This window comes from Gymnoscopelus braueri (assembly GCF_963280865.1).
Source record: "Gymnoscopelus braueri genome assembly, chromosome: 2".
Taxonomy (NCBI): Eukaryota; Metazoa; Chordata; class Actinopteri; order Myctophiformes; family Myctophidae; genus Gymnoscopelus; species Gymnoscopelus braueri.
In genome coordinates, this window is record NC_137604.1 from 211,545 (window position 1) to 237,946 (window position 26,402).

Below are 26,402 nucleotides of genomic sequence, written 5' to 3' on the forward strand. Positions count from 1 at the left end.
AGGCTACAGTAGCCTATGGGTGAATCTAGGCTACAGTAGCCTATGGGTGAATCTAGGCCTACAGTAGCCTATGGGTGAATCTAGGCTACAGTAGCCTATGGGTGAATCTAGGCTACAGTAGCCTATGGGTGAATCTAGACCTACTGTAGTAAGTACCATGCTCAGTCTCAGTGGTTTATTTCAACCCTTTTCATATCAAGGAGCATTATTTAGTAGCATATAGAGCATATATATATATATATATATATATATATATATATATATATATATATATATATATATATATATATATATATATATAGAGCATATAGAGCCACAGACCACCATTAGTTGAGATTTAGCCTTTCAGACCTAAAACATTTGAATATTGTTGTTATTGTTGGATACGACTTTGTCCATAATTCCATCCATGCTGTATTGATGTGTTAGAGTTAGAGGGATAACAGGCTGTATTGATGTGTTAGAGGGATAACATCACAATAACAATTATTCTACATTTCTCTAATTGTTGTAAAGTAAGTAATGCAGATGTTTAACATGAATTTAACTCTTGAGAGTGTCAAATGAAAGGGTCCATTTGGTTTCATTTTACACTCTCAAGAGTTACTCATCTCTGAGGGTTCATTTCCTTCCCAACTATCCATCATTTAGCTGGGGACCACCTGGAACCCCTAAGGACCACTGGTAGAGAACAACTGACCAACAGTAACAAGAAGAGTGAAGAGTGGCCCCCTGAGTGGCCCCTGAGAAGTCTGGGCACCTCAGTGTTGTTTAAGAAAAGAAAGAATAAATGATGGACTGAAATAACTTAGGGTCTTTTTCAGGCCAAGGACCCCTTATCAGGGTTAGTTATCAGAGAGAGAGAGAGAGAGAGAGAGAGAGAGAGAGAGAGAGAGAGAGAGAGAGAGAGAGAGAGAGAGAGAGAGAGAGAGAGAGAGAGATATGCTACCACAAAATGTCTTTCAGATTAAACAACAAAAAAAGTGTTTCCTTAATTCATGTTTTTTCTTTGTTTGTTTACACATGATTTTTTCTATTGATATGTTGCATTCATGTTCTAACCCTGTATACACATGGGTATTTTCAGACATTTAACCACCTGTGAGGGGTTGTGAGCTTGTAGATCGGCTATTTTCAAATAGATGAAATCTATATAAAATCTGAGAATCACTGGGCTATTGTATAGTGTGATTACAGGTCAATCAGTAAACACTGTTTGACTGTGCTGTGTTGATAAAGCCAGGTTATTAATATCTTTTCATACATTTGATACTTCTGGGTTCGAGTCCCTGCAGCGCTGTGCTCACTGTTTCACCTTTGTCCTGTTGTATGTTTACATTAAATGTTAGCACTTCATAGATTCATAGATTTTAGAGGCTAAGGGGGGGGGGGGGGGGGGGGGTTTACCAGGCTAAGGGGGGGGGGGTTACCAGGCTAAGGGGGGGGGGGGTTACCAGGCTAAGGGGGGGGGGGTTACCAGGCTAAGGGGGGGGGGGGGGGTTTACCAGGCTAAGGGGGGGGGGGGGGGTTTACCAGGCTAAGTCAACACAGCATATTATGCTGTAGATTCACTAATGGAGATACATACAAACTCCTACCAGCAGATGGCAGCATTACACTCATAATGAAAGAAACGGCCTCAAGTATTTTATTTTGAAAGCTCGAAGTGGAAGTCGTGTGTGTGTGTGTGTGTGTGTGTGTGTGTGTGTGTGTGTGTGTGTGTGTGTGTGTGTGTGTGTGTGTGTGTGTGTGTGTGTGTGTGTGTGTGTGTGTGTGTGTGTGTCATAACAAACAACACGTAGCTGAACAGCAACGACAAACCAGTAGGTTCTTCTTTATTATTATTATTATTACATTTACACTGATTTATATGATGTGATATATTATATATATATATTATATATATATATATATATATATTATATATTGTATTAGGGTTAGGTACTAGTAGTGGTTTATATCTATGGTTTGTATGAGAAATGCAATAGTTATGATTATGTTCTGTTTACACTTTAAATAATAGATAAAGGTTTATATAGTAAATATAATACTTTATATAATAGATAAAGCTTTATATGGTAAATATAATACTTTATATAATAGATAAAGCTTTATATGGTAAATAATTTTACCGGTTTTAAATTGGTCCAAATGTAACCAAATGGACCTTGTAATGTAAGGGTTCATTTGATTCCATTTATGGAACCAATTATAACCAAATGGACCCACAAGGGTCCATAGTGCATATACTAATAGAATAGAATACAATACAATACAATATTGCGTTGTCCATGGTGTTTTATTATCCAGGTTGTTTTAATGAAGGTTCAGACAACAGGGTGTTATAGTGAAGGTTCAGACAACAGGGTGTTATAGTGAAGGTTCAGACAACAGGGTGTTATAGTGAAGGTTCAGACAACAGGGTGTTATAGTGAAGGTTCAGACAACAGGGTGTTATAGTGAAGGTTCAGACAGCAGGGTGTTTTAGTGAAGGTTCAGACAGCAGGGTGTTTTAGTGAAGGTTCAGACAACAGGGTGTTATAGTGAAGGTTCAGACAGCAGGGTGTTATAGTGAAGGTTCAGACAACAGGGTGTTATAGTGAAGGTTCAGACAACAGGGTGTTTTAGTGAAGGTTCAGACAGCAGGGTGTTTTAGTGAAGGTTCAGACAGCAGGGTGTTATAGTGAAGGTTCAGACAGCAGGGTGTTATAGTGAAGGTTCAGACAACAGGGTGTTATAGTGAAGGTTCAGACAGCAGGGTGTTATAGTGAAGGTTCAGACAACAGGGTGTTATAGTGAAGGTTCAGACAGCAGGTTGTTTTAGTGAAGGTTCAGACAACAGGGTGTTATAGTAAAGGTTCAGACAACAGGGTGTTATAGTGAAGGTTCAGACAACAGGGTGTTATAGTGAAGGTTCAGACAACAGGGTGTTATAGTGAAGGTTCAGACAACAGGGTGTTATAGTGAAGGTTCAGACAACAGGGTGTTATAGTGAAGGTTCAGACAGCAGGGTGTTATAGTGAAGGTTCAGACAGCAGGGTGTTTTAGTGAAGGTTCAGACAGCAGGGTGTTTTAGTGAAGGTTCAGACAACAGGGTGTTTTAGTGAAGGTTCAGACAACAGGGTGTTATAGTGAAGGTTCAGACAACAGGGTGTTATAGTGAAGGTTCAGACAACAGGGTGTTATAGTGACGGTTCAGACAACAGGGTGTTATAGTGAAGGTTCAGACAACAGGGTGTTTTAGTGAAGGTTCAGACAGCAGGGTGTTTTAGTGAAGGTTCAGACAGCAGGGTGTTTTAGTGAAGGTTCAGACAACAGGGTGTTTTAGTGAAGGTTCAGACAACAGGGTGTTTTAGTGAAGGTTCAGACAACAGGGTGTTATAGTGAAGGTTCAGACAGCAGGGTGTTTTAGTGAAGGTTCAGACAGCAGGGTGTTTTAGTGAAGGTTCAGACAACAGGGTGTTTTAGTGAAGGTTCAGACAACAGGGTGTTATAGTGAAGGTTCAGACAACAGGGTGATTTAGTGAAGGTTCAGACAGCAGGGTGTTATAGTGAAGGTTCAGACAACAGGGTGTTATAGTGAAGGTTCAGACAACAGGGTGATTTAGTGAAGGTTCAGACAGCAGGGTGTTATAGTGAAGGTTCAGACAGCAGGGTGTTTTAGTGAAGGTTCAGACAACAGGGTGTTATAGTGAAGGTTCAGACAACAGGGTGATTTAGTGAAGGTTCAGACAGCAGGGTGTTATAGTGAAGGTTCAGACAACAGGGTGTTATAGTGAAGGTTCAGACAACAGGGTGTTATAGTGAAGGTTCAGACAAAAGGGGGATTTAGTGAAGGTTCAGACAGCAGGGTGTTATAGTGAAGGTTCAGACAACAGGGTGTTATAGTGAAGGTTCAGACAACAGGGTGATTTAGTGAAGGTTCAGACAACAGGGTGTTATATTGAAGGTTCAGACAACAGGGTGTTATAGTGAAGGTTCAGACAACAGGGTGTTATAGTGAAGGTTCAGACAACAGGGTGTTATAGTGAAGGTTCAGACAACAGGGTGTTATAGTGAAGGTCCAGACAACAGGGTGTTATAGTGAAGGTTCAGACAACAGGGTGTTATAGTGAAGGTTCAGACAACAGGGTGTTTTAGTGAAGGTCCAGACAACAGGGTGTTATAGTGAAGGTTCAGACAGCAGGGTGTTATAGTGAAGGTTCAGACAGCAGGGTGTTATAGTGAAGGTACAGACAACAGGGTGTTATAGCGAAGGTTCAGACAACAGGGTGTTTTAGTGAAGGTTCAGACAACAGGGTGTTATAGCGAAGGTTCAGACAGCAGGGTGTTTTAGTGAAGGTTCAGACAACAGGGTGTTATAGTGAAGGTTCAGACAACAGGGTGTTTTAGTGAAGGTTCAGACAACAGGGTGTTATAGTGAAGGTTCAGACAACAGGGTGTTTTAGTGAAGGTTCAGACAGCAGGGTGTTATAGTGAAGGTTCAGACAGCAGGGTGTTTTAGTGAAGGTTCAGACAACAGGGTGTTTTAGTGAAGGTTCAGACAACAGGGTGTTTTAGTGAAGGTTCAGACAACAGGGTGTTTTAGTGAAGGTTCAGACAACAGGGTGTTTTAGTGAAGGTTCAGACAGCAGGGTGTTATAGTGAAGGTTCAGACAACAGGGTGTTATAGTGAAGGTACAGACAACAGGGTGTTATAGTGAAGGTTCAGACAACAGGGTGTTTTAGTGAAGGTTCAGACAGCAGGGTGTTTTAGTGAAGGTTCAGACAACATTACTGTGTTAGTTGATGTATCTTTGATGTTTCTTCTTTTAGATGAATGGATGGAGTCCAGCCTGCAGCCTCCATGTCCTCACTGGCATCATGAAATACAACAAAGTATGTCTATAAAAACAGTTTTATATTTATAAAACATTGTTTTATTATATGTTATAATATAATAATAATATAATACCAATTGGTTTTGCATTTTCGTTGGAAATCCTGAATAGTCACAGCTGTTTTTGTGATATTATTTGGGGCTTTTCTGCCTTTATTTTGGATAGTACATACATACATACATACAAACATACATACATACATACATACATACATACATACATACATACATACATACATACATACATACATACATACATACATACAAACATACATACATACATACATACATACATACATACATACAAACATACATACATACATACATACATACATACATACATACATACATACATACAAACATACATACATACATACATACATACATACATACATACATACATACATACATACATACATACATACATACAAACATACATACATACATACATACATACATACATACATACATACATACATACATACATACATACATATATACATACTAGAGATGCACCGATTGAAAAATCCTTGGCCGATACCGATTACCGTTTCTTTTAAAGTCTGACCTGCCGATACCGATTTTACCGATTTTCAATTTTCTAACTAGATTTTTTTCAGGCTACTTCAGTTTGTGTATTTGCCAATACAGAGTACCAATAAGATTAAACCAGGAAAAGAACACTTATGCCATATCATAATAGTACAATATCCAAAATCACAGACGATATCCAGTGTAATATCATGATAAGGCTATAATATTGATGCCCTAACTATGCAACGAAAGGCCTAAAGTCATTACAAAAACAAGAAGAATTTTAAAAAGGATACTACTGTAGCCTATATCATTTATTTTTTATTGTTTTATTTGTACCATTGCTGTTATGGCTGTCACTGTTATAGAGCTGCATGATTTTGGCAAAACTTATTATGGGTCCATATTGAGATCAGTTATTGAAATTATTATTTATTAAAAATGGTAATCTTTTTTAACAAACTAAATCTTATCTTAATGCATTTTTTTTCTTATTTGAACTAAAAGCTAAAATAAATAAATAAGGTTTTCCCATTCAGACACATAGCAGACATGTCTGGATTTAATTGTTTTCAAGGTGAGAAATGTACTTTATGTCACTCTAGTCCAGGGGTCTTCAACAGGGGGTCCGGGACCCCTAGGGGGTCCTCAGAGTTACTACAGGGGGGGCCGCCAAATCTCTGTGTGATATGATGTTTTTTACATTAACCACTAGCATCCCATTTCTGAGGAGGACTAAAGCATTTGCTATTTGTTTTAACCTCTGACTTAAAATGTTACACTACTCTGTGTTGCTCAGTGGACTTTGTTAAACTTTCGGACGAGTCTCTTAACGAGCTTTAATAGGCTACAGCTGGACAGATGAGAAGACGTCTGTAGGCACATGAATTAAACCAGTGGTGTGGATGGCTGATATCATGATCACAACGTCTTTTAGAGTTGTTGTTGGAAGCTGCTTACTGCATTAAGGACTTTTTAGATCGCGCCTAGTAATTTATTTGGAATAAGAGGCAACCCTGCAGGTAGGAGGAGCAGCCAGCCACTGTCTGTAAGAGAGAAGTGCGCGCGCACGCATGCACACACACATACACACACACACACACACACACACACACACACACACACACACACACACACACACACACACACACACACACACCAGCCGTCCGCAGGGACGTGCAGAAGGAATTATAGGGGCTTTAATTCCCAAAGGGAACCTCTAGCCGTCGGCCGAAGGGCGACGACAATTTATTATTTATTGTTTTCGCGGTTTTTCCCCTTTTTATTTCCGTTTTTTATTGCTTTAATTCGGTTAATGCGGTTAATTTGGTACAAATGTAGATGTGTGGCAAAAAGGAAACGTAGCAGCCGACGGGCGCACAGAACACATGGATGCATATTTATAGCAGAAAGAGTTCACATTTAACTATAGCCGTACTCATTCAATTCTGAACAGATTCTTAAAATGTATAATTCTCTATTAGCTGTGAAGGGTCTTCTTTCATGTGTATCAGTCATGATTGTTTCTCCATCAAACAATATCAAGCAAAAAGGAAAACTCGGCGGGTCCTTCTCTCCAGTCCATCCCATCGCGCAGCGCACCTCTCCAAATGGAACGTCCTAATGACCTCTCCAAATGGAACGTCCTAATGACCTCTCCAAATGGAATGGAATGGTCGTCCTAAAACACGCTCGTGTACGAAACACGCTTTAGTTTATTTTTTGCTGTGAGAGGGGGAAAAAAGCTCACAACGCCTCGCGTTGCGACGCGTTGTGGGCGTGTAAATCGGCTATAATTCTGCGCACGCACTGCACGGCATGGGGCTCAATTAAGTAAACTTTACTGTCAGCAGGTGCGGGCCAACGGATGCTCAGGGATTTCTACAGTTTACAGACAGAGGAGACTAGGGGGGACATAAAAGGGCAGGGGCTCAAGCCCCCTATGATGTCTATGTGTGCACGTGCATGGCCGTCCGTGCCAAAGTTGTACTGTCTTTTCAACAGCATATGCAAAGAGAGACAGGGGGTGATTTTTCTTTGCAACTGGCTAAAATAAAAGGGATGTTTATAGGCAGTTTTTGCATGGACCGTATGAGAAGCCTGGTGACGCACTTACTGCCTTTAAATTCCCCGTGATTGACGGACCGACAGTCACGGCATTGACTAGGCTATAACTGCAGCATTATGGAATATAATATATTCCATAATATATATATATTCAATATATGTATCCTTATATTTCAAAGGTAATCAGCACCATCTGTGGGCTTCTCTTGCTAATGTTTACTGAGTCGACTCGCACGACTTTGATCATCATGCTGTTGCTGCGCAGTGCCAACGCAGTATCAATTTGACTGGCATAAAATCGGAATTTTTGACAGTGATGGGGCCGAGCACCGATCCAGCCGGTTTGACCTAAAACCGGCTTTTTTAATCGGCGGCCGATTAATCGGTGCATCTCTAATACATACATACATACTAGGCCTGTCCCAGACTAACCATTTGTCTAGTCGAATCTGTTTGGCGACTAATTGCCAATAGTAGACTGGCAGTCGACTCCAACGTTAACACATTGGGTGCCAAAACCGTATATATACTTATTTTCAAAAACTGACGTTGAGTGTCAAAACCGTATATATACAGTTTTTGAAAAAAATAAAAAAATAAGAAATTGTCATAATTTTTTTCATTATTATTATTTTTTTCCTTCACAGCACCAGGAGATATCATTTTTCGAAGATTTAGACTCCAATCCACTTCCTGGTTAACTTATGACTTCAAAAACCTGTATCTCGGCACCTGTGTACTTATTTTTTTTACAATGTATTTTTAACTATTTTCAACTGGCTGCAACTATGGAACGGATTACCGAATGTTTTTAATTTTTTCCCCCCGATTGTACGAGACCTCTATGTGTGTAATGAGGGGATCACCGTGAGGACGGTGATCACTGAAAATATTTTGTGACTACTTGAAAAAGGTTCAAAAATGGTTAAAAATCCTGGCACTCAACGTATAATATTTTAATAAACCTCTGGCACCCAATGTTAGTTGACCTTATGAGGCAATCAGAGGCATTTAGGCTAGGATTTACAGTACAAAAAAAGAGGCCACAGTGAGCAGTTAGTTACTTACTCTGAAGAGCAAACTTTTATTTATTTTTGGCACAGTGCTAGTTACTGTACAAAAAACTCCTTAAACTTCAGTTCAGTCCAAATTCCAAAACTTAAACGGGTGACACAACTGACTGACAAGACAACAAGTGTGGTGTCCGCAACTCGGCATAATAATCAAACAAAAAAACAAGGGCAGCCCTACTTTTAAACTTTTAAACATATAACAACAAACTTAGTCCACAATTTACGGCAAATAAGACAGTTTGGTTAACTATATGACAGCCCTATTAACCCAGCTGATTGTCGCTGGCCTCGCTGCACATGCGCCATCATCCGCCATCCGGTGCGGTCGTGCGCAATTAAACATTAAATTACATTTAGAATAGGCTAAGCCTGCCAAAAAAAACAAAAAAAAAACAATAATCAAATAGGAAGAATAATACAGTAATAATAATAACAAAACAAAATAATAACCCTAAAATAAATAAAAGAATGAACAAAATAATATTAGGCTAATTAAACTATATGACTGACAGCCCAGCTGTCAGCCCAGCTGCACATACGGTGCGGAGCAACATTAAAGGGTAAGTGATATTTTTTTGTTAAAACAAAAAGTATTTTGTTAAAAGGTTAAAGCACTATATTCTGATAGTAATCATTGCTATAGAGTGTTTGTTCAGTAACAGGAGTCTCCATGTCTCTCCAGCTCTTTAATAAACAGAAAATACATTTTCCGGTAGGTGTCAAAATCTCAGCCAATTTTGCCTGCTCATTTCTTAGTGTCATCACTTCCAATTTCACTTGTTTAATCTGTATCCTGATTGAGTTCTCTATCCTGATTGGATAAAATTGGAAATGAAACTGAAACTGAAACAAAAATGCATTTTCTGTTTTATAAAGAGCTGGAGAGACAAGGAGACTCCTTTTACTGAACAAACACTCTATAGCAATGAGTACTATCAGAATATAGAGCTATTTAACACTGTTACTGAACAAACACTCTATAGCAATGAGTACTATCACAATATAGAGCTACTTAACACTGTTACTGAACAAACACTCTATAGTAATGATTACTATCACAATATAGAGCTATTTAACACTTATTTTAACCAAAGAAAATCACTTACCCTACCTTTAAACATTAAATTAAATTTAGAATAGGCTAAGCCTGCCAAAAAAATAAAACAAACAATAATCAAATAATAATAATAATACAGTAATAATAATAACAAAACGAAATAATAACCCTAATATAAATAAAATAAATAAATAATATTAGGCTAATTAGGATAACAAAATAAAATAAAAATTTAGCCTAGGTAGAACGTTTAATCAACACTTAGCATACCTGCCTGATCAAAAGAACAACTTTTTCTTTTTACTGATCTTGTGTGAGCTTGTTGAGTCTTTTCAAGTTGTGTGCGAGGAAAATCAACAGAAGAGCGCTCCTTGTTTTGCTGATAATAAAACCTGCCTTGGAGAAGATCCTCTCTGACGGTGTGGAGGTGGATGGGACGCTGTGGATTCTTTTTGCAGCTCTTGACAGCTTTGGGTATCTCTCCTCGTTCTTTTTCCACCATTCCAATGGTCCTGCATTGCTTTTTGTGTAGTCCTTTATATAAGCCTTCAGCTCATTTTCCTCTTCTCCTGGCTGTTCCTCCTCATCATCATCAACGTCCATCAGCATTGAAACCACCAGGTCCTTCTCTTTCTGTTTTGGGCGGACTGTGGGGGGCTCACGCTGCGGCTGCTCCAGCTCCTCAGGGTCACTGTCACTGTCATGGCTTTCCTCACGGACACGGACAGGCATGTCCGCCGCTAGACTCTCAGCTAGATGTTCCACCGCTGAATAAGCCTCCTCTTTTTGCTCATCGGTCAAAAAAGAAAGCTTCTTAAAACGGGGATCAAGAACGGCAGCTTTAATATAAATGCTGCTCGCCAGGAGGGACTCTTTGAGATTCCATCGTCTGTCAATCTCCTGGGTCAGTGTTGTCTTAAGGGTTTTAATGACCTTGCTATCATCATCAGGCACGACCAGGTGCCGTTTCTGAATGTTAATGAGCATCGGAACAGTGGCGGACAGCGATGCGTTCATATCCTTCGACAAAAGCTCTGTCAGGGTGATCATTGGCTTGAGAACATTAACTCTGTCCTCTGCTGTTCTCCACTGGGCTGTTGTGAGGTCAAGATCACGATCGGCCCGTTTGCTGACACTTAAATGTAACAGCAAAGCAGAAACCGGCCCTCTCTGCTCTATCAAGCGCTCGAGCATCATATAGACTGAATTCCAGCGAGTCGCAACGTCTTGCATAAGTTTATGTTGTGGCACACCCTGACCCTGACTCTCACCCTCACCCTGGCCTTGCTGTTTCTCTGCAAGTGCTGTGGTTTTCTTGGCACTTTTTTTTAAGTGAGAAACAAGTCGCCTTGCAGCAGCTACAGTGCGAGTGACAGTATCTTGCCGCTTGAGCGCAGTGTTGATGCACAGTTGTAAAGTGTGGCCAGCACAACGCACTCCCCTCACTCCCCCCATGACGGGTCTTCAGCCAGTTGATCAGTGCATTTAACAATATTTGTTGCATTGTCATGTACAATAGAAACAACCTTATTGCGTGGAATGTTCCAATCAGAAATAATCTCTGTCAGCATTTCTGCAATATGTTCTGCTGTGTGACTTTCTTCCATTTATTTTGTTTCTAACACAAACCATTCCAATCGCCAATCCTCTGTAATGAAGTGCACTGTAGCTGTCCTGTCATATATGCCTCCATTGTCAGTGAAGTCCAAATATCTGTGGTCAAGCTGACTGCTTCACTTCTGTTTATTAATTTGGAAACTTCTTCCCTTGTGGAAGTGTATTTCTCATACACAGCATGCATGACTGTCTCCCTTTTTGGACATGTGAATCCTGGCTCCAGTGTGCGAATTAACTCTTTAAAACCGTCTCTTTCAGCAATGTTAATTCATCTCATGTCAAGCGCAACAAAATTGGTAATTTTGTCCGTAATAGCTCTTCTCCTTTTCTCTGAGACTGGTGCCCTAAAATCCAGTTTTGTCTGAGTCAACTGTGGGGCCGCAGCCGCTGCACTTGACGTACTGGCAGTGGCACTGCTGGGCGTGCTGGGAGTGGCTGAAAGCTGTGGGTGTGCCTAGAAAATAATAAATACAAATAAATCATATAAGCCCCTACATATGACTGATATTAGATATTAGTACTAGGGAGTCGGGAGTCGGGACAAAGCCAATATTGTTTTAGGCCACAGTATCGTCTTCACAAACAATTAAGTGATAAGCCATGTTACTTGTTGTGGAGTGATATGACATTGTGTGATCGCATATCCTGCATCTGACTTTTCTTTTATCGTCTGAATGTTCAAAATGTTATCACACTTGTGAGGTTCTTTTCCCAGACGTTGTGAGCGATTGTGAGCAATTAATTTATGTAGCGAAATAGATTAATGAACCAGCAATGCAGCATTGAGACTAGCAGGTGAAATTCTGTTCCATGATGCGCATTGCGGTCATTTGGAGTCTACCACCGTAGCAATTTTTTCAAGGATTTCACACACATTGGACATTGATTGAAACTTGCAGTTATATTCAAATTTGTTATATTAATTAACTAATAGTTTGCCAAAAATAGGATATATATAATAATTTATTGGGAAAAAACAAGCAAGTACATCAGTCATTAAGCACCCCCCACAGCCGAAATGGAATGATCCAATGTTGCATCACTTTTTTTTTTTATACGACTAGATTCGACTAAGAGACACACAGTCGACTCGGACCCCCCACGACTAATCAGTCGACTATTCGACTAGTCGAGGTCAGGCCTAATACATACATACATACATATATACATACATACATACATACATACATACATACATACATACATACATACATACATACATACATATATACATATATACATACATACATACATACATACATACATACATACATACATACATACATACATACATACATGTATGAGACAAAGGGACATTTCAACATATAAATCAAATGGGTGGTATTACAGTTGATGAGGTTTTTGATGTTGTCTTCCTGTCCAGTGTGTGGGTGATAAAAGACCTTAGTGGTTGAAGTGTTAGAGCAATGAGTGCATCTACCACACAACTCCTCTCTCAGCCAGTTAGAACTGGAGCTGGATGATCTATACAGTGTGACATGTGACAACAACAGAGTCTCTAATGTTATTTCTTCTTGTGAAGAAAAACCTTGGTGGTAACAACGCTATGTTTTTCAAATGATAATCACATTTAAGCATATTCCAATAATGGCCCCGATTCACTAAGCAATTTACGACCATATTTTGGTACCGGTATTTAAGACAATTCCTACACTAGCAGTCAGATTCATTCATGTTTTTTGTCTGTGTTTTGAGCGTGAGCTGCGCCTGTTCTCAAGTCAGCCCCGAGGCTGTCTTACCAGGGATCAGAGCTGTGCGTATGTCGTTAGAATGCTTTATTCTTCATGCAAAATCAATTACAACAGTGGCAAACCTCAAATAAAATAGTATGTGCCCAACATTTGTCAACACATATATATAAAAAAGAAAAAAAATATGTCAAACGATGAATTGCTTCCACCGCTTTTTTTTCTTCCCCAGGCTATCAGAGCTGAATTATTAGGTCCCTCAGAGTATTTGCCAGTGTCTGTCACTGGATAGTGAAGATAGGCTATGATGCCTTAATGTCACTGCGGAGGCTCAGACGCACCTCCAGTGTCTGCGCAGTATTAATTTATAATACTGTAGGCCAGGGGTCTTCAACAGGGGGTCCGGGACCCCTAGGGGGTCCTCAGAGCTACTATAGGGGGTCCGCCAAATCGTTGAGTGATAGGATTTAGTTTTTTTACATTAACCACTTGAACCCTAGAATTCCTTTTCCGAGGGGGACATTAGCCGAAAATAGCAGATCTACAAGCTCTCAACGCCTCGCGCTGCGAGGCGTTGAGAGCTTGTAGATCAGCTATTTTTGGCAAAGAGGCTATAGGTGTAGAGGGAAAAAAGAGCAGACTAAGTAAAAAAAAAAAACTTCATCTGAAACACAATTTTGTACAATATAGAGTAGGGGGTCCCTGCTTCATCTCTCTCTCAGCCAGGGGGTCCTTGGCCTGAAAACGTTGAAGACCCCTGCTGTAGGCGACTGTATATTGATCACATGAACACAATAGCCTAATAAGTCTCACCATCTGTCAACTAGTGGATGAAAGCTGTGGACAGGAGATCCATTCCCCATTCCGACGTAGGACAGTGATATATTAATCCAAATTTAACAAATGTAATCAATAAGTAATCAATAAGCTCTAGTCCATAATCGGATAGCAGCGTTCCACTTGTAGCTATGCCCTGGATTTCAACCTCATCTTTTAACTCAGTAAAGGTGAGCAATGTTCAGTAGAAAAGGCTTATATAATATCCTTTCCATGTTTATAGTCTATTATTTGGTGGTGGGGTTAGCTATAAATTTCTTTAGTCTCATCACACATGATGAGAGCATTACGTTCAGCTGATCCCGCTTCCAGACAGACAGATGTACAAGTTGACTGTCAAGGCTTCCAGACAGACAGATGTACAAGTTAACTGTCAAGGCTTCCAGACAGACAGATGTACAAGTTAACTGTCAAGGCTTCCAGACAGACAGATGTACAAGTTAACTGTCAAGGCTTCCAGACAGACGGATGTACAAGTTAACTGTCAAGGCGATGTGACGCCGACATCAGTTTTTTTTAGACGAGAGACGATGTTGAACTTCTAAGCACCACCAGTGTTGCCAGATTTTGTGAGAGAAATAAGCAACGAAATCTAGGAAAACAAGCCCCAAAGAAGCAACTATGGCACAAAGCCATTATGAGCACTTTAATTAAACCTATATACTGTATACATTGAAATTAGATACTGTATACATTGAAAATAGCCGATCTAGGTCAATTATCTTGAAATAAAATGTGGAGGGTTTGGAAGATGTTTTAAACATTCTAACAACACAAATATGGTACGGGGCTCCAGCTGGCACAAAACATTTTCAGATGGCGGTTGTACGGATAAATTAGCATACATATTACATATTAACTTGGGGGTCCAAGACATAAAAATATTTGAGAACCACTGGTTAAAATAATTGAACAATTGTGAAGCAAGCCCAAATAAGCAACTACACTTTAGAAACAAGCCCAAAAAACTGCACCCCACAGCTACCAATATTTACAAGCAATTTCACAGAAAAATAAGCCCACATTCTTATAATAAGCGGACATGGCAACACTCTTCAGTACGGTGAAGTTGAAGTTGGATATTACATTTCCTGTTGCCTTTTATGGTGTGAAAAGGGGAGTGGAACAATGCAAATGAACTTCTCGGGAACGCGCTTGACGTTTTACGACTAGCTGGCAGCCGTCCAGATTAATCATGACCTACACCTGTGATCCGCACGTTTGAGGCATATACGCCCCTTTGTGAATGGCAGAAAATACACCTCCCTTTAGGAACTTTATTTACACCTTATTATACGACCAGCATAATGTTCTTTGATGGCTTGGGATGAAGTATTGTACTCCAAAACAAAAGTGACAAAAGTTATTTGCAGGCTATAAGAGGGACTCCCTTTGTACAGTTCTGATCTTATTCATGGCTGTGCGTATCACAGGTTCTTTGTAACCTCATACTTCTGAACCTGTCATGCATGTCCTCTGCTTTCACCTCTTAGTCTGCAGGGTTGTTGCAGATGCGTTTAAGACGCAGGAACTGTCCATATGGGATGTTCTCAATAAGACGTTTAGGATGATGGCTATGTACACGTAACACACTGTTTCTATGTACACGTAACACACTGTTTCTATGTACACGTAACACACTGTTTCTGTCAGTTGGTAGAATCAGGTGGTATTGAGGTGTCCATCATCACCCACTGATATATGTCAATCTAAAAGTCAATGTGTTTTTTACTCTATTGAGAATGTCAGGGTGGAATGTGTGTTGTTGATGTAACGCCTGAATTCAACCAATTCAGGTATAACCAACCTGGCTTATCTTATCTTAAGTGTTTTACTGAGGCTTATCTGTGCTTTACTGAGGCTTATCTTAAGTGCTTTACTGAGGCTAATCTTAAGTGTTTTACTGAGGCTTATCTTAAGTGTTTTACTGAGGCTTATCTTAAGTGTTTTACTGAGGCTAATCTTAAGTGTTTTACTGAGGCTTATCTTAAGTGTTTTACTGAGGCTAATCTTAAGTGTTTTACTGAGGCTAATCTTAAGTGTTTTACTGAGGCTTATCTTAAGTGTTTTACTGAGGCTTATCTTAAGTGTTTTACTGAGGCTTATCTTAAGTGTTTTACTGAGGCTTATCTTATCTTAAGTGTTTTACTGAGGCTTATCTGAAGTGTCACCTCCACTCTGCTCCTTTCAGACCTCCCACTGCTCCCTAAGGGGGAGGAGCCAGACCTCCCACTGCTCCCTAAAGGGGAGGAGCCAGACCTCCCACTGCTCCCTAAGGGGGAGGAGCTCCCACTACATCCTGGTTGTAAAGAGGAGCAGGAAGCAGAACCTCCTTCCTTGACCTCAGGAAGTCGTCCAGGTAAAATGTTCCATTATTATGAGTGGAGGCCGCCTCCCCTCACCTAGCTCCGCCTCTAATGTAAATATGTTATAAAACATATTCATATGTTATGTGTGTGTTATTTATATACACAATATAACACACTATGTTGGCTTGTGTCTAATGTAAATCTCAATAGAAAGATATGTTGTTAAAACCGTCATGTACATATAGCTATTATTAATCCTCCTAGCCACTAGTTCCAGGCGGTTCCAGCAGGGGGTCAAAGAGCATAAAGAACAAAGAGAGCTCAGTAAACAAAGGAAATGCAACTCCTGCAAAGCATGATGGGAAAGATAGAGTAGTAGAAGAGCAGAGTACTATCGCTGTATTATTTGCTACGAAAATGCACCAACATAGTTCTGATTGAAATCCATCACTGGGTTCAAGGTTCAAAGTTGTACTTTATTGTTCCATCTTGTGTACAGGTACTGTAGTGAAGGGAATACAGCTATGCTGAATTTGGGGTGCCGATTGCAATTGTTCACTAGGTTCATGTCGGTGTGTCGGCCAGAACACCACTTTAGGGCCCTTATTCCAGATATTAAAGAAGAGGACAGAGAGAGGTTTGATTCTGGGTTTTCTCCTTTTACTTTCTCCCTTTTGCAGTTGCAGACATGCAGTAGCAGTTGAACAATACACATGTGTGTGTGGTTTTCTGGAAATAAACAGAATATAAAGACAGAAATATGTGCATTAATATTAAGTACAATGTACCAAAGGGGTTCAGGTAGACACATATATATATATATATATATATATATATATATATATATATATATATATATATATATATATATATATATATATATATATATATATAGTTGAATGGAGACATTTAGCTGGAGATACCAAATATTCACAGTTTAGGTAGTTTAGTTTAGTACTCAAAGTATATCCAAATATATGGATTTTTATTTTATTTAACCTTTATTTAACCAGTAAAAACACATTGAGACACAGTCTCTTTTTCAAGTGTGAACTGGCCAAGATACAGCGTTAAAATTACACAGTCTAAGATCCATGTATATAAACCCATATCCAACTGTGACTGGAAAGACACTGAGCATATGTTGTGTACATAAGTATGACTTGACAATATACAATAAGCAGTCAAATCCAGACATCAAAGCAGTAGTTACTTTGGACAACCAACCTATTAAAGACTATGAGAGAACATGACAGTGCATAAATTAGCCCAACTATAATCATCCCTGAACGTCCGCCATTACAGACGAGTATGGCGCTAATTCAGACAATGGATATTAGCCAGGAATTAGCTTAGTTAGCACTTAGTTTAGTTAGCACTTACAAACCTCAAGAACATGGTTTAGTTACATAAGTAATATTAACATCAACAATGAACTTACGTGGTCATGGACGCACACAACACACTGTAGTTAGGAGCAGGCTCAAACTAACTAAATCAACGTCTTAAATTATGACGGAGTACACTGTATTCTTTAGGAATGTTTCTGACGGTGTCCATGGCTCTCAGAGCGTCTCACTGAAATCCCACGAGCTCGCGGTAAACTCTCGCGGGATTTGACCTGCTATACAGAATAAAGGCACTTGGATAGTTTTAGCTTCGCAATCAGTGTTCACAGTCAGACCTCTTAAGTGCAATATTATTATGCCATCGAAATAATACATAGAATTAAATGCTTAAACCCATAAGTTGGGGGCCTTTTCTACAGCCGCCCCTAAATGTATGTAATACATTTACTCATCGAAAAAAGGCAACAAGGTTACTTGGGATGAGGTTGCAGGAGTTCGAGTGACCTCATAATGTCCAGCAGAAAGGGCAGGGAGGACAACCAGCCTGGCAACTGGCTGGTTGAAGATTCTGTCCTTCGCTTCCATGTCAGCAGACATGATGCGCCCGTCAGGGCTGGGGTGAGTCTTTATCACCCTCCTAATGGGCCAGTGGGCCCGGGGAAGATGAGGATTGCAGTCATCTTTGGAGTCAGCTGGTGTAGCCTGGTGGTCAGACAACACGTAGGAGTGTTTCCAACGCCTGCGACTGATGAGCTTGTCTGCGGTGTAGACTACCGGAGGTATTGAAGCATCAGGCCGCCCCATCAGAAGATCATTGGGAAGCCTTGTAACTCGATGGCCTGGGTCTAGGATGAGTGGGTGAAGAGCTGTCACTTCTAGGTCCTCTACTTGACGATGTCGTCCTCCAACACCGATGAGCTTTGCACTCTCATCCAGCTGTGGAGACGGAGTCAGAAGTTGACTGCTTCTGCGGACTGGCTTAGCAGGTCTCATTAGGCGGTGCTCCTGCTGGAAGCCCTCCATCTGAGCCCTCTGGGGTTTCAACTGCTCAGCTCGGCAGTACTTTCCAGCAGTAGGGGGATGATTAGAGTTGGCCGCCCCATGCAACTCCTGTGCAGTCACTTCCAGCAGCTTGCGCCAGGGTTTGTACTTGCTCAGATCTGAGGTAGGATGATTTGATGCAGCTCTGGTGAGCCCGCCCCACAGCTAGTAGACTTGTGCAGCTCTGATGGAGCCTCTGCTTGAGCAGCAGCCGCGGGAGCCTCTGCTTGGGAAACAGCAGAGTCCTGGGGTGCTACTGTTGTCAGTAGGCACTTTTGGTCTGGCAGGGTGGCTGACTACACCAGCTGGGCCCTGCAGCGTCCAGCCAAGCCTTGTGCGGATTGCAGCAGGCCCACCTGGGGGTCCCAACCTGACAGGAGCAATGGGTGTGACTAGATGGGGGTGGTCGCTGCTAATGAGAAGCAAGGGCTTAACATTCATGAGATTCTGTAGGGGGAGGCTACTGAGGTGCTTATACTTCTCCTTAAGTTGCTCTGTTGGATAGGAATGGTCTGCTAGGCCTATGCGCTCAGTAGTGAAGGCACTTGTGATCTTGAATCTAGTCTTTGGCTTTGCAGGAGAAGAAATGGAGAAGGACACTGAAGCACCGCGGCGGGTCTGCACATCCTGTCTGATGGTGCGAAGTGGTAGGTCCTCTGGGGCTCTTTGCAGTCCTAACTTCTCTGCTGCATCTGGCAACAACATTGTTCTCTCTGAACCGTCGTCCAGTACGGCGTAGGTGCTGAGTGTTCGGTCACCATGGTGAAGGTGGACCTTTACTACTTTCAGAAGGACCTGGTTGCCTTCTGTGGGCCTGTCTAGAATCAGAATCAGAATCAGTTTTATTGTCACATCACAGGTTTACAAGGTAAAAGAGTGGGTGAAATTGGTTTTTGTACATCATTCCCATCGCAACGTTAATTCCAAAGAAAGAAGAGGGGGGGGGGGGGAGAAGAAGAGGGGTGGGGGGCAAGTGGGAAGGAGATCAAAACAAGAGAGCAACAGAAGGCCAGACAAGTTATCTACATATTTACAAAGTACCTGAGATAATAATAAACTAAGGTGCCTGAGCATAGCAGCAATGTATGTATACTGTGCATGTTATACTTATACTGTGCATGATATACATATGGACGTTAAGGTGCTTAGAGAAAAAAAGAGCACAATAAAAGACAAAAAAAAAGTCAGTGCGTTATACATGGGATTAAGGTGCAAAAGGTCAGTGCGTGTCCACCTAGGGTGGACTGACCCTAGTATAATCCGCAAGTAGCTCCATGAGGGAGTGCAACAAAAAGTCATTTGTACCTGGTGTAGTCCACAGGTGTGCTAGGTACAGTACCTCTGTCGTGGCCTTTGTGCCACAGCTCTCCACAGCCGGAGCTGTTGTTGACTCCTTAGGGAATCTCACATTGACCTCATGCAACACCTGGAGGTGCTTCCCTTGACAGAGGCTACATGGCTTTTTCAGGTTACACTGGGCGGCCTGGTGTGGCTGTGCACAGCGCCAGCACCTCCTGTTAGTCTTTATCCATTCTGTCAGCTGATCCTTGGTCAGCCTGGATACTGCAGTACACTGACTGAGGTAATGCTCCTCATTGTTGCAGAACGGACAATATGGCGTGCTCTTTCTCCATTTGGGGGGGCTACTTCCCCCTGGAATTTCAGGTTCCTCTGCTGTATCCTCCATGCTGTTGAGGACAGTGGTGGGTCGCTTACCCTGCCATACCTCAGGTCTGGACACCGGCCTCTCCCTAGGCGCTGTCACAGCTAACTGTCCTTCAGAATCCTGGCACCAGGATTCGTATCTCAGCCACTGTGAAAGATCAGTTAAAGTGTGGGTGCGTGTGCCCTGGTGGAACATGCAGCGGCGAAACTCTGCTCTCTGTTCAGGTGGCAGCTTACTTAGCAAACGGGCAACATGCGAGCCACACTGTAATTCCACTTCTCCCTCTCGGCCCAGTGTTCTCAACATTCCCACAAGGGACTGTATGTTGAGTGCAAACCTCTCAAATGCAGCGAGGTCTCCACGCCTGACATCTGGGGAGTCCATCACAGCAGCGATGCGCCTCAGTGCTATCTGATGTGGTTGGCCAAACTTGTCATTTAGGGCGTTCATTGTGTCTGTGAAGGGCATTGGAGAGTTGAGGTATGCATCCGCTATTAACTTGGCCTCTTCTAGGTGCAGGTGATCGACCAACACCTGATATTTAAACAGCTCGGTTGCACTAGGTGGTAAGAGGTTCTCCAGTGAGATCTTGAGTCTTGTAAATTCACTTGGGTCATGACTCTTGAAGATGGGGATTGTTGGTGCGTGGCCCATGGTAGCTTGACTCTGAAATGACAGGGTTCTGTCTCTGAGGCAACCTGGAGGGCAGTGGCTGTGCCCATGACATGCTTGGAGCCTGCTGTGGGAGTGCTGGGTAACTGGCGGGGTCACTTCTATGACCACCATAAGATACAGGATACTGTAGGAAGCGAGGCTTAGCTGGTGTGAAACTGTGTGGGCGCAGCGGAGGCTGCTGGGGAGGTGCTGGGATACTGGCGGGCTCACTCCTGTGACCACCAGGGGCTGTAGGATACATTTGCTCAGCAGGAGTAAAACTGCATGGATGCAGTGGAGGCTGGACAGGCTTGAACCAGGGAGGTGCATAATGGGCAGCATCAGATGTCTTAACATCAGGGGAAACTTTACCTGTTGAGAGTGGGACTTGTGGCTGGCCCACAAACGGCTTAGTGATTCGTGCTGGCACCGACTCTTGCTCTACTGGACCTGTCCACGGTGGTGGCGCAGGCCAGTCATCCTCTTCCTCACCATCAGATTCACATTTAACATGTGTTAACTCCAAGTTGCTACCAAAGAGGGATGATGGGGTTTGTAGGTTACGGACAGCATTCACTAGCTGTCTCATTTCTGCTTGCAATGCCTTCATCTCGGTGAGTTCTGAAGACATGTGTTGCTGTGTCTGCTGAAGGAGGTGCCTCTCATGGCGAATGTCCTGTAGTTCTGCTCTGGGGTTCAGTGAGGGGGATAGGGGGGTAGTGTGACTTTGAAACCGTTCCCTAAAATCTCTCTCTGAAGACATCATGGGGGCTAGCTGATTCTCCTGGATGTGCTGTTGGCTCTCGGTGCCATAGCACAGGTCCATCTCTAGAGGAATAGCATCCCGCCTCTGCTGGTGACTTGGTGAGGGAGAGTCATAGGGGAAGGTGAGGGGGGTCATCCTGGCCTTAACCTCCTGGGGAATTGTCTCTACTTCCTCTCTCCATCTCTGACTGATGTAGCCCAGATGATCCACTTCATAATCTGCATAGCGCACAGGGGGATGAATGTGTCGTCTGGGGCGTGCATCTTGAACCTCATATTCTGGAAATGGTTCCATCTTTGACGTAAACCCAGTGATCTCCGGATCGAAGGACCATTAATGTAGTGAAGGGAATACAGCTATGCTGAATTTGGGGTGCCGATTGCAATTGTTCACTAGGTTCATGTCGGTGTGTCGGCCAGAACACCACTTTAGGGCCCTAACAGTTAAATGGAGACATTTAGCTGGAGATACCAAATATTCACAGTTTAGGTAGTTTAGTTTAGTACACAAAGTATATCCAAATATATGGATTTTTATTTTATTTAACCTTTATTTAACCAGTAAAAACACGTTGAGACACAGTCTCTTTTTCAAGTGTGAACTGGCCAAGATACAGCGTTAAGTCTAAGATCCATGTATATAAACCCATATCCAACTGTGACTGGAAAGACACTGAGCATATGTTGTATACATAAGTATGACAACCAACCTATTAAAGACTGTGAGAGAACATGACAGTGCATAAATTAGCCCAACTATAATCATCCCTGAACGTCCGCCATTACAGACGAGTATGGCTCTAATTCAGACAATGGATATTAGCCAGGAATTAACTTAGTTAGCACTTACAAACCTCAAGAACATGGTTTAGTTACATAAGTAATATTAACATCAACAATGAACTTGTCATGGACGCACACAACACACTGTAGTTAGGAGCAGGCTCAAACTAACTAAATCAACGTCTTAAATTATGACGGAGTACACTGTATTCTTAAGGAATGTTTCTGACGGTGTCCATGGCTCTCAGAGCGTCTCACTGAAATCCCGCAAGCTTGCGGTAAACTCTCGAGGGATTTGACCCGCTATACAGAATAAAGGCACTTGGATAGTTTTAGCTTGGCAATCAGTGTTCACAGTCAGACCTCTTAAGTGCAATATTATTATGCCAACGAAATAATACATAGAATTAAATGCTTAAACCCATAAGTTGGGGGCCTTTTCTACAGGTACATAACCTAACCCTAACCCAGGTACATAAGGTACCTGGTACATAAGGTACCAGGTACATAAGGTACCTAACCCAGGTACATAAGGTACCAGGTACATAAGGTACCAGGTACATAAGGTACCTGGTACATAAGGTACCAGGTACATAAGGTACCTAACCCAGGTACATAAGGTACCAGGTACATAAGGTACCTAACCCAGGTACATAAGGTACCAGGTACATAAGGTACCTAACCCAGGTACATAAGGTACCAGGTACATAAGGTACCAGGTACATAACCTAACCCTAACCCAGGTACATAAGGTACCAGGTACATAAGGTACCAGGTACATAAGGTACCAGGTACATAACCTAACCCTAACCCAGGTACATAAGGTACCTGGTACCTTATGTAGCTGGGTTAGGGTTAGGTTATGTACCTTATGTACCTGGGTTAGGATTAGGTTATGTACCTTATGTACCTGGTACCTTATGTACCCAGGTACATAACCCAGGTACGTAAGGTACATAACCCAGGTACATAAGGTACATAACCCAGGTACATAAGGTACCTGGTACCTTATGTACCTGGTACCTAACCCAGGTACATAAGAGTAAAACTTATTTTGGTTTGGCTTCCTACAGACAATGCAGCAGCATAGATAATAACGACAACAGAATAATGATAGAAATCGTAAAAAGATTTAAAGAAAAGGAAGAGTGCAAAAAGAGTAAGCAGGGAGACATTAGTGCTGATAGTATATAGATAGATATATAGATGGATAGATAGATAGATAGACAGATAGATAGATAGATAGATAGATAGATAGATACATATAGTAAGCAGGGAGACATTAGTGATGATAGTGTATAGATAGATGGATAGATAGATACATATAGTAAGCAGGGAGGCATTTTGTCCCATGTTTGTAGTATTTGGTATTTTGGTTTGACTTTGGAATGACGTTGTTGGAATAAACTGTTCATACTTTAATGATTCCTGACTGAACTATCATTGTCTCTTTCTCCTCCTAGACTCCCTGCGCCTCCCTGTGTGTAAAGAGGAGGTTTCACCTCAACAGAAGAGCAGCTCCAGTCTGGTCCAGGAGGAACCAGGACCTCTACATGTGGTTGTGTTTAAAGAGGAGGATTCTCCTGGAGAGCAGAGGAACCAGGAGGAACCAGCAGCTCCTCACATTAAAGAGGAACAGGAGGAGATCCTTGTAAGAGCAGAGGAGGAGAATGGATCAACCATGACATTACTAGCAGTGAAAAGTGAAGAAGAAGAAGAATTAGAAGAAGAAGAAGAAGAAGAAGAAGAAGAAGAAGAAGAAGAAGAAGAAGAAGAAGAAGAAGAAGAAGAAGAAACCAGAGAGACAGAGCCTGTAGCCTGTAGCACCTCCTCTGAACACATGAAACTACAAGCTTATGTCAAATACTGGGGAGCTTCAAAACCAACTCGAGATGATCAGCTCCTCTCCTCACACTGTTCTGAATCTGACACTGAAGACAGTGATGAGTGGAAGGAGACCAGGGAGGATCAGTCAGCTTTAAACAAACTGAAACCACACAAAAAGACACAACATGTGGAAGGTCGGAGGTCGTCTTTACGCAACAAGCCGTCCTTTTCCCAGGACCTGAAATCATCCAAACCAGCTCCATCCAGGAGGATTCATGGAGGGAAGAAGCCCATTACATGCACACTTTGTGGCAAAAACATTGGTAGAAAAAATGATTTGAAGAGACACATGATGACTCACACAGGGGAGAAACCCTGTAGCTGTACAGTTTGTAGCAAAGGCTTTGTTCACATGGGCGATCTGAAAAGACACATGAGGATTCATACTGGGGAAAAACCATACAGCTGTACAGTGTGTGGTAAAGGCTATAGTTTAAATGCCAATCTGAAGCAGCACGTGAGAACTCATACAGGCGATAAAACCTTCAGTTGTACAGATTGTGGCAAAGGGTTTTTTCAAATGTGTGATCTGAAGAAACACATGAGGACTCACACAGGGGAAAAACCATTTAGCTGTACAGTTTGTGGCAACAGCTTTAGTCTAAAGGAGAACCTGAAGATGCACATGAGGATTCATACAGGGGAAAAAGCCTTTAGCTGCACAGTCTGCGGTAAAGGCTTTGTTCAAATGTGTAATCTGAAAAAACACACAAGGACTCATACTGGGGAAAAACCCTTCACCTGTGCAGTTTGTGGCCACAGCTTTAGTGTAAAAACAAATCTGAAGAAACACATGAGAACTCATACGGGTGAAAAACCCTTTTGTTGCACAGTTTGTGGCAACAGTTTTAGTATAAAGGACAGCCTGAAAAGACACATGAGGACTCATACAGGGGAAAAACCTTTTAGCTGCACAGTTTGTGGCAACGGCTTCAGTCTGAATACAAAGCTGAAGACGCATATGAGAAGTCATACAGGCGTGAACCCCTTTAGTTGTACAGTTTGTGGTAAAAGCTTTGTTCAAATGCGAGGTCTGAGAAATCACATGAGGAACATTCATTCTGGCACAGAGTCAACATGAACAAACAAATAAAGCCTAATTTGTACGGTGTGCCAATTTACAAGCTCACAACGTGCTGCGCTGTGACGCGTTGTGAGATTGTAGATCAGCTATTGCTGCGTAGTGGCCTGTTTTATAATTGGCTTATACATTTGTGACAAATGCACATTATATTTATCTGCTTGATCTAGGGGTGTTATTATATCTGTTTGATATGTAACATCTGATGTACTTATGCATGTTATTGTATCTGATTGATATGTGACATGTTGGACACAGTGAGATATGTGGACATTTCCTATTCACGTGAAGGGTAGTGGGTCTAAACGTAATATAGTAAACTGCAGCCACCAAAAAAGATCGTTCGAGCCCAGCGGACCTGCCGTTGCTGCCGTGCCGTGGGATTCGAGCGCTGTGGTGTTTGTGAGCGAGACGCCGGTCGGTGGTGGAGTCGGGAGGAGCCGAGGCCGGTGAGGCAAAACCAAGCATCCAGTTTCTCTGTGGATTACAAATCACAGGGGTACCCCGAACTTATTACTATTATTTTGACCGTCGCTGCGGATGACGTTTGCGTTTCGTTTTGGAGGAACTACAGTATTAGACACTCGGGACCACGGTGAGAAGACTCCGTTTGGACCTTAACGTGGGACTGTATAGGAAAAACAAGTAAACGCCGTTCTGCTGTAACGTCTCTTTCTTACGTTGTGAATTGTTTATTGGTTACGTTTGGACTTGGGAATTGTTTGGGTTGGGAGGAGCGTTTGAAATGAGTGTTAGGGTTAGGGTTCCCTCCCAACCCTAACCCTAATTGTTTGGTTTGGGAGGAGCGTTTGAAATGAGTATTGAGTGTTGATCTGTTTGTTTGTTTATTTCATTTATTAGGGAAAGAGATACAGGGACAGACGCCTAGTATGAACCCGAGGTGTATTATTTGTCACCGTTTGAGTTGTCAATTATTTATTTTGTGGTTTAATATATAAAGTATTTTAAGTTCAAAACCTGCCGATCCCGTTGTTTTTCTTTTTAGTTAATAATTCCCCTTTCAAGGTAGAGGGCGATTGTTACTAATTAATGCCCTAAGCTTCGTAGTATAAATCGGTGTAGAGGAGATTTTT

At 41.8% G+C, this 26,402-nt stretch overlaps 1 protein-coding gene across 1 annotated transcript; it reads left to right on the forward strand.

The window, feature by feature from the left end:
* Positions 1 to 1,073: 1,073 nt before the first annotated feature.
* On the forward strand, positions 1,074 to 26,402 carry LOC308074001 (uncharacterized protein; the record flags this gene model as incomplete). The annotated part of the gene is made up of 4 exons (XM_080413330.1): positions 1,074 to 1,077; positions 4,816 to 4,878; positions 15,965 to 16,132; positions 23,804 to 26,402. 4 exons carry the CDS (start codon positions 1,074 to 1,076, stop codon positions 25,306 to 25,308), a joined length of 1,740 nt encoding a protein of 579 aa, XP_080269456.1. The 3' UTR covers positions 25,309 to 26,402.